This window comes from Colletotrichum godetiae (assembly GCF_030913485.1).
Source record: "Colletotrichum godetiae strain CBS 193.32 chromosome Unknown BDP55scaffold_14, whole genome shotgun sequence".
Taxonomy (NCBI): domain Eukaryota; kingdom Fungi; phylum Ascomycota; class Sordariomycetes; order Glomerellales; family Glomerellaceae; genus Colletotrichum; species Colletotrichum godetiae.
The window spans coordinates 906,461-915,179 of record NW_026851262.1 but is presented as its reverse complement, the minus strand read 5'-3'; the positions used below and the strand labels follow the sequence as shown (position 1 = coordinate 915,179).

General features: G+C 55.1%; 3 protein-coding genes across 3 annotated transcripts; 2 read left to right on the top strand and 1 right to left on the bottom strand.

Moving 5' to 3' along the window:
• Positions 1-1,948: 1,948 nt before the first annotated feature.
• Positions 1,949-2,312, top strand: BDP55DRAFT_659715 (uncharacterized protein; the record flags this gene model as incomplete). Its single annotated transcript, XM_060574559.1, has 1 exon — positions 1,949-2,312. Exon 1 carries the CDS (start codon positions 2,056-2,058, stop codon positions 2,308-2,310), a length of 255 nt encoding a protein of 84 aa, XP_060431540.1. The 5' UTR covers positions 1,949-2,055.
• A 1,922-nt stretch (positions 2,313-4,234) lies between these two features.
• BDP55DRAFT_548964 (uncharacterized protein) lies at positions 4,235-6,319 on the bottom strand (the record flags this gene model as incomplete). The annotated part of the gene is made up of 1 exon (XM_060568887.1): positions 4,235-6,319. One exon carries the CDS (start codon positions 6,317-6,319, stop codon positions 4,235-4,237), a length of 2,085 nt encoding a protein of 694 aa, XP_060431539.1.
• Positions 6,320-6,663: 344 nt separating this feature from the next.
• BDP55DRAFT_659711 (Uroporphyrinogen decarboxylase) lies at positions 6,664-8,442 on the top strand. The gene is made up of 4 exons (XM_060574558.1): positions 6,664-6,835; positions 6,894-6,935; positions 7,020-7,949; positions 8,024-8,442. The coding sequence occupies exons 1-4, from the start codon at positions 6,715-6,717 to the stop codon at positions 8,095-8,097; spliced, it is 1,167 nt and encodes a 388-aa protein (XP_060431538.1). The 5' UTR covers positions 6,664-6,714; the 3' UTR covers positions 8,098-8,442.
• The last annotated feature ends 277 nt before the right edge of the window (positions 8,443-8,719 follow it).

The window sequence follows — 8,719 nt, the reverse complement described above, 5'->3', positions numbered from 1 at the left end:
ACAGCCTACGGTGCGAGCCGGGTAGCCGTTGACGGAGATTGTGAAGGAGCGGGCGGACATGCGAGAGTTGATTTTATCTGGTCCCTGGTTCCTGGACCTTGTTCCCGGTTGTGATGTGGTTTGCGGTTGTGGACGACTAATCCTAGTAAGAAGGGTAGGTGGTGGTTGGTTGGGTGGACGAGTAGGCGAGCGAGAAACCAAGTGTGTGAGAAGAGGACAATCGGGGTGGGCGCACGCAAGTCTATGTAAGTGCCATCCACGTACGGGTACAGCTTTCTCCTCTTTCTCTCACCCTCTCACATAGACGCCGGTAAAGTAGCGGAGGACGGCGAAGAAGAGGGATCCTCGATTAGGCCTGGGTTGAACTTGATTTGTGTCACGCCGTATCCAACAACGGACAAGAAGAAGACGAAGAGGGAGGAGGGGTGGAGGGGCGTGTCCAACGGAAGCTACCTTGAGGTAAAAGAGAGAGAAAGGAAGAGACAAACGTGGGAACGGGTGACATGGAAAAGAAGAAGAGAACAAGAAGTAGAACAAGCAGAGCAAGACACGAAACGAAGGAAGCTTGTAACTGTTGCGGGAGGGGAGGATGGGGTGGTGGCATGGGACGGGACAGGATCGAAAGAGGGAGTGAGAGTGAGAGAGAGAGTGTGAGTGAGAGTGAGAAAGGTGTGTGGAGTGGAGCAGAGCAGGATGAACTGAGGTGGCCCAGAACGACCGTCCCGCAAGGCAAAGTCTGTGGTACTTGGTACATTGACCGGCCTTAACAAAGAGGGGGTGGGGGATGGGAAGCATCCCTCTCCCGTCCGAGTCTCTCGCGTCTGTAGGCTCTTACCGGGTGAGAGGTTCTCTCAGTGGTGGCCGAACCTTCGCTGAGTGTCCGTACCTACCTTAGGTACGATCCCCTTGGCTCACCTCACCTCCTCAGCGAACAGCGTAAGGCAGTACATGAGGTAGACGTCCAGCGCAGACACGGCCTAAGGTATGGTACAGCAGACAGTGGACGGAGCAGGCGAGACCTGCTGGGCCGGTTCGCATGTGCGAAGTGGGCAAGGTGACCCGCCGCAGGTACCGGGTACTTCCGCATGCGGGGGTTTGGCACCCCTGGGCCCTTTCTCTTTGCCCAAGACACACCTCCCGGGAGGGAATAGTTCATCGCAACATCACGCAACATGTTCAGGGCGCCTCTTCGCTAATCTGCGCACAATACTGGTGGGTACCTCTTGAGAGAGAGACAGCTTCCATTGCCTTTACGAAACCTCTGAACCCTCAAGTACGATAATCTCCCACGGGAGCCAGAAGTAGATAAGCTCTTTCTCTCTTTACGGATGTGTCTCTCTTCCTTTACCTACTCAGATGTATACGGAGTAAGGTATGGAGTACTAGCAATACATGTCTTTTGAGCTGCCGTTCCCTCGACCTTGCCTACCTTAGCTGCCGACGGGAGAAGCTGGCGTCGGCGTTCCAATCCGTCCGGAACGTCTCCATCTTTCTCTCCTTCTCTTTCTGTCTCTCTTGCTACGGTACTATCCGTACGGCGTGTGTGTACGGTTAGTAATACGTTGTAGCTACGCCATGCTAAGGTACCTACCTACGAGGATGCCGCCATCCCGTGGCCATGCCGCAGCCTGTCCCGCGCCTGCCCTGTCTCACGGCTTGTCTATCACTCAACTGTTACGGATACCTATACTGAGGCCAGTGATGTGTGTCTTTGGATCAAGAGAAGCGAATGGGACGACGCTGTTCAACGTGCGGGGTTCTTTTGCTTTCGTTCATCATCGCACATAGGTACCTACGGGATATCCGTCGCGCGCTTTTGTTACTTTTGTATGTTTCTATTGCCCAACTCTAATCTCGCATCCACGCTGGCCTCTGAACCCTGAGTCTGAATCCGAGTCTGAGTCTGAGTCTCTCACTTGAGTCTAATGGATTGATAGACGGCGGGCCCCCCATGCTACCTTACCATGCCCCCAACCACGCGTGCCACGTTTGGTCTGAGCAAAGGTCATATTAAGGTCGGAGGAGGCTAATGTCGCCTCAACGGGCCTACGGCAAATGTCAGTCGAGTTCGATGTCATCAGTCGCGAACCGACGCCGTCTGCGCCCTCTGACTGGACACGGCCCTCCCATCTCGCTTTCCTTTGCTTTCTTTTTGCGTGCTCATCTTTGCTGCACGTAATCAAGAGGGACAGTTGGGGGAGATGGAAGGGGCACGCCAGTTATGCCTCGGCCGAACCCTTCTCTTCCCTGCCCTGTACTATGTATGTATTCATATCTCTTGCTGCCGCTGCCTTCGTCTATATGGAGTAACCGTACGGAGCATGCACTTTCCAGGGCAGGTTCTATTAGCTCCAAGAAGTTGCAGCATCCTCCGGACCTCCCCCCCTCACCTCCCCCTGCCCATCACATCTTGGATCCTCAATCTCTCTGCCCGCAGTGCCCGCCTCCGCCGCCAGTCAAACCCCCCACCTCGATGAGCAAAAAAATTGTCCAACAAATGTTACCATTTGGGCATGAGCTGCCCCGAATCCATCCATTGAGAAAGAGTCGAATGCCATGCAGATACGTCGCCCCTCCTCTCATTCCCCATCCGCAGGTGTCGCAAGTCAGTCCCTTCTCGAGTCCGTAATAATACCCCATAGCACCATGCTGCGTGCTGCGTAGCTAAGGTAGGTAGCTCCAGTGAGTGCTCCACAAGGGACCAAACCTAATCAACGATGGCGCTTCCATCCATCTTCCACGCATTCCAGACCTCCCATCATCGTCTTCGTTTCTCTTCAACTCTTCATTCACAGACGATACGTGCTCCACTCCCCGACCTGGCGAAATGGGAGCCTCAAATGGTTAACGCGGACCCAAATGCAGCAGCAGCATCATCATCATCGCCTGTCACGCTCACAATCTCTCTCTCTCTCTCTGTCTCTTTCTATCCATCCCATCCATCCATCTCTCATCGGTCCACCCCCTCTCACCCGAATATTCCGGCTACCCGTCCACTAACAAACTTTGCCCGTTTCCTTGACGCTAGAGTCTACCTCGCTCTTTCACCCAATGTCGAACCCTTTCTGCTACTACCCAGCATGTGTACCTGGACTGGAAAAGGACCCTAATGTAAGGTACGGAATACATGATCTACTCTTTCGCAAAGCTTTCGCCCCCTCGAGTTCTTCTTCACCGCCACCCTACCTAGCTGCCTACGGTAGGTGCCTCTCACCCTCTCTGAGCCCATCCAACTCGCCTAGCTTCAGTCATCCGGCCGCGTTCCCCGTTTCGTGGGCCGCAAATGACTATGATTTTCCCTCCGCCTCCCGTCCGTCCCGGGGGTGAAGTGTCAGTCAACCGGGCGGCGCCGAACGAACTACAAGCCCACCAAAATCCAACCTACCTAGGTGCCTTATGCGCCGCCCGCAAGAACAAACACAACCACCGGCAACGAGAGACAAACCAACACCCAAAACGTGAAAGGGCCAAATTTCATGAATCCAAACAAATCTGGAATTCAACCATTTTACAACAGCGAACAATGGGGAAACAAATCAAGGTTTTTTTTCGAGCAACTAGATGAATAACCCTGTCTCATCCATTTCAACAAAGGAAAACATGCACGAGACTTTCGTGACTTCGCGACTTTCTCGGTTTCGAGGACCGGAAGGGAAACGTGTGTGTACCCACCCGCACACCATCATGAATCTTTTCTGTACGCATGCGGCCAGTCGACACACTCACACACTCACACGCTCCCATCAACCTTGCGACCCGGCCGAGAGCCCGTAAGCCGTCGAAAAGGGTGCCAATGGAATGCCGTGCGGCGTCGTCTCCGTTGGAGCCCGCGTTGCCTTTACATTCCAGCGTTCGTGCTGCGGCTGCTGTAGGGTCATTTTCCCTCGTGGCAAAGACGAAATCGGGTCAGCTCCCGCGATACGAAACAAGGGACCCTGTCTCTCCTCTCTATCTCCCATTGCAGAATTCCAATCGCTCTGGGCCGTGCCGCCTTCTTTGCTGTTGAAGAATGGGTAATGAATTGCCTTGGGTACTTGCCTTCTGTCTCACCACCTACTCACACGTCCACGTAAATCACCCTCATTCATCCAAGCACCACGGGGCACGCTACACGTCGCCCCCGCCCCCTTTCACGTCTTTATTGCCGTGACTAAATGACTTCATCTTTGAATGTGTATGTGTGTGGGCGTGTGTGGGTGTGTTTTATTCTCTCCCCTCCAAACAACCTAGCCATCTACCACTCACTCCTTTCCGGAGCCCTAATCGCCTCTCTGATCCGTTCAGCGTCCGGCACCCGTTCAGCCTCTCGGCACCTCTTCCTCTCTAGCTCAGAATTGGCCTGCCTCCACCGTTGCAGCACCCGAGCGACGAGGGCTCTTTGCTCAGGTCCCTTGGCCCGTCCTATAACATCCATCAACCAGAGCAGGCGTTGCGTCCGCCCGAACTCGCCCCTCTTGAGCTCCCGCGTGGCCACCTTGGCGACGGCCGCTATCGACCGGTCGCTGAGTGGCACCTTGTTGTTCCGGAGCCAGTTGATGCACTTTGACATGTCCCGAAACGTGCTCCTCTCTGACCTGTTCGTCGCGCTCGCGAACCACATTGCCATGTCTTCCATGAGAGCTTTCCTCCTGACCCAGAGATCGTGCCGTTTGGCTGCGTATCCCTTCATCTTGCCGTCTCCGCAGTGGACTGCCCACCAAATGTCCCAGGATGAGACCGATTCGTCTCTAATCATGGATTTGATGTAGGGCACCCAAGCCGTCCAATGCCACTGCGACTCGATTCGGCACTCGAGCTTCTTCTCGTGAGAGAGCAAAATCGACCTCAGCCTGAGAGCCGTCTTGTAGTCGTGACTGGCTGAAGCGACTCGCATGAACGGCATGACAGGTATCGTATCTCTGGTTTCCGCAAAGCGCTCCATTGAGACGACCAGCTGGTCCTGGCGATCGAAGCGTCTCAGTAGCTTCATGAGGTTTTTGATGAGCCACACATGCTCCCTCCTTTGATGCTTCGGTTTGTCGTGCTCGATTTCGCAGATACCGGCTACCAGAGCAGCAAGGCTCGAACTTGCATGTCGGGAAGATTCGCAATCCCAGAATGCTCTGACAGCCTCGTGGTCGCCTAGGTACCCGCGGCTAGTCCACTGCTGGAGGACGAGCTGGCTGAGGTCTCGGTGGTCGTGCCAGGGCAGCTCGCGGTCAAAGTATTTGGACCTGACGCAAGCGTCGAAAAGATAGGCGGAGTCGACCCGCGGCATGTGTGCCAAGACCTGCAGCCAAAGGAAGTGAAGTTTTTGGCGGGCTCTCTCCTCAAAGACTGCCGAACCATCGTAGACTGCGTTTTCGATCCCCTCAAGAAGTACGCCGTGGTCATCGGGTGATAATTCGCGGAGCACGCCGCCAATATCCGCGGCCCGTCTGCGCCCCGTCGACTGAGACACGGCTAGCGTTTGCACTGCCGCAATGATGCCCTCGTGGACATCGTTGATATAGGAGCGAGGGACCGCATCGAGCGTAGCCCGGAACAGGAGAATCGTCGCGTCATTGGCCCCCAGCTGAGACGTCCGATTCAGCACAAGATTCCAAAAGCTCGCATCAAACTCTGCCGGGCCCAAAACTTTGGAGGTTGCGATTCCGTTGACAACGGCCGAAAGAAACAGCTCAATGGCTGTGCTGACCGTCTCGCCGTCAGCGCTTGTACCGATCAAAGACTCGGGGAATTTCGAAACAGCCGAGGCCACGGCCCCGGGATCGAGGGCACCCAATTTGAGGTCCTTCTGGAGCCCCTCGATAAAGTCGTAGTAACCTAAGTCGATCGCGTTCTGTGTCGAAGCCGCAACGGCGGCTCGGGCTTGAGACAGCCGGTCGTCGAAAGTGGAGGCTGGCGGATTCTCAATGGCATTCCGATCTCCCTCCTCCTCTTTCATCTGCTGTTCTGACACCGACCATCTGTAAACGCGAGATAGCAGAGATTGACTTTGCTGGCTCTGTAGATCATCCCTCTGGTCCTTTGATGTACGTAGTGTCGGCGGTTGCCACTTCCATTGACTCAGATCGACCGGGAACTCAATGGCCCAGGGAGGCAGGGTCGAATGTCCGTCCATGTGCATTTCTGCCATCCTCCTCTTGCCCAGTCGTCTTCGATTCTCCAGCGGGCCGGGCACAGAGCTCGACTTCCGTCGCGTGAGGCGTGATACGTGGCAGTAGCGCTCAAAGGCGCTCGCCAGCAGACCATCCGTGATCCAAACGTGGTCGGGCGAAGCTTGAAGCTGTTGCTGGACGGCCCGGCAGCATCGGACGGTTGGTCGTGACGGCGGCATTGAGGCCCTCGTCGCGAAGGGATCGAAGGGCAATGGCGCGGAGGGTTATCTATTGATCGTGCTCGAACTATGGCATCGTCGTTCACGTCGTGAAGCTGCTTTTTCGTGTTTAGACCCGGGTGGGTATTGCCAATTGGCTCGTTTTGATTCGACGGAGGCTGATTCGGAGCTGTTTGAAGAGAAGCGACATATGGAGATTGCCAGGGAGGTCGAAAGAGCTTTGGATTGCGGGCCCACCTCCAAGTCGGAGTCAAGCCCCAATGTGGCTGGTGTACCTCCCGGACCGGCTACCTCGGCGACGTGCAGGTCGGCAGTGGCGCACAGAAAGCGGTGGACGGGGGGGACCTGAAGCTTTGGCGGGGTTTTGCAGCGACCGAACCGCGGGGCACTTTTGGATGATCCGCATAACGGCATCTCCAACACCGTCATCAGCATCTTCAATCCCACAGCAGGCCGACAAGATGGAGTTGACATTTGAGCCATTGAAGAATGACCTGCTCTTGCGGGCAGCAAGAGGTGAGTATCAACCCCCCAATTCCATGCCTCTAGTCGGATGCTGACCTCTTCAATTCAGGCGAGACGGTCGAGCGCCCGCCATGCTGGATCATGCGTCAAGGTAATGCCGAATTTCCCCTTGCTCCATCCTAAGAAACAGGACATGAACAAAATGAACAGCCGATTCCTGACACCTGAATACAAGCCGGCCGCTACCTCCCCGAGTACCACGAAGCCAAGGGCACCCGCGACTTCTTTGCCTGCTGCCGTGACCCCGAGGTCGCCAGCACCCTAACCCTGCAGCCGATCGAGCGCTTCGCCGGCCTCCTCGACGCCGCCATCATCTTCTCCGACATCCTCGTCGTGCCTCAGGCCCTCGGCATGACCGTCGAGATGGTCGACAAGAAGGGCCCCCACTTCCCCGAGCCGCTCAAGACCCCGACCGACGGGCAGTACGAAAAGGTCCTGGCCAAGAACGTCGACGTCGCCTCGGAGCTCGACTACGTCTACAAGGCAATCACCCTCACCCGCAAGAAGCTCGCCGGCCGCGTGCCCCTCATCGGCTTCTGCGGCGCCCCCTGGACGCTCTTCTGCTACATGGTCGAGGGCGGCGGCACCAAGCTCTTCATGCAGAGCAAGACGTGGATCTACCGCTACGCCGAGGAGTCCAAGGCGCTCCTGCAAAAGATTGCCGAGGTCTGCGTCGAGTACCTCGCCCTGCAGGTCAAGGCCGGCGCCCAGATGATCATGGTCTTTGACTCGTGGGCCGGCGAGCTCGGTCCCGAGGCCTTTAAGGAGTTCAGCCAGCCGTACCTGTCCTACATCTCCGAGAACCTGCCCAAGAAGCTCGCCGAGATGAATCTGGAGCGCGTGCCCATGACCGTCTTCCCCAAGGGCGCCTGGCACGCTCTCGACTCCGTCATTGACATTGGCTACGACGTCATCGGTCTTGACTGGCTCCAAGACCCCGCCGAGGCTGTCAAGATTCGCGGCGACAGGCGCGTTGCTTTCCAGGGCAACGCCGACCCTGGCGTTCTGTACGGTACCCACGAGCGTATGACGGAGGCCGTCGAGATCATGGTCAAGGGCTTCTACGGTAACGGAAAGAAGGGATGGATTGCAAACCTCGGCCACGGTAAGTCGATGCGGTCATTTCTGTTCACTGTATTTTGTAGGGGAAAAGGAACAAGGTTAACAATGCGATACTAGGCATCACCCCGGGCGTCAACCCTGAGGACCTTCGATTCTATCTGTCGGAAATCCACCGTTTGACGAAGAACTAAGCAGGCAGTGAGTCGGTGGATAGTAGATGAGAACCAAGAGCTGCAGATGATGATTGAAAAAAAGTGGACATTCAAGTATCAAATCACAAACTACAAGGCGTATTGAAAAAGGAGTGAAGTGCAGTGACAGAGCATCAATGCTCCAAGGCGTCATCCTAAAGACGGTAGTGCACTAGAGGAATCTTTGTCGAATCAAAACCCTCTGAGAAAACTCATGAGTAAAGGGAAACAAAATCGTTACGATGACAACTTCAAGTCTCATGGCTTCATCTTGCGCTTCAGTGTAAGTTAGAAGAAACTTATGGTCCAAGACATGCAGTGATCTTAAGCACGAGCAGTTGAATGAATAAAAGTAAAGATTCCATTATGCTTTTCCATCCCGTATCCCAATTGCCCTTGAATCATATCAAACCGTGGTATCAAGAACTTTTTTTGTGTCGTTTCAACATTTTCAAACAAAAGTCGCTGGCCATTGGCAACACTCTAGTTTGCCTCCGAAAAAAAATTCCCCGGTCCATGAAACTCCGTCGCCAAAAGGGCTGTACAATGATGCCCCGAGGCAGATATAGTCCTTGTGGACATTCGAGTCGCAGAAACGATGAAAAAGGCTTCAACACCCTAT

Excerpts from the sequence above, each read along its gene's own strand:
- BDP55DRAFT_659711 (XM_060574558.1), top strand. The coding sequence starts at position 6,715 with ATGATCCGCATAACGGCATCTCCAACACCGTCATCAGCATCTTCAATC. Across the intron at positions 6,936-7,019 it reads ATGCTGGATCATGCGTCAAG|CCGGCCGCTACCTCCCCGAG; the intron begins GTAATGCCGAAT and ends CCTGAATACAAG. Across the intron at positions 7,950-8,023 it reads GATTGCAAACCTCGGCCACG|GCATCACCCCGGGCGTCAAC; the intron begins GTAAGTCGATGC and ends ATGCGATACTAG.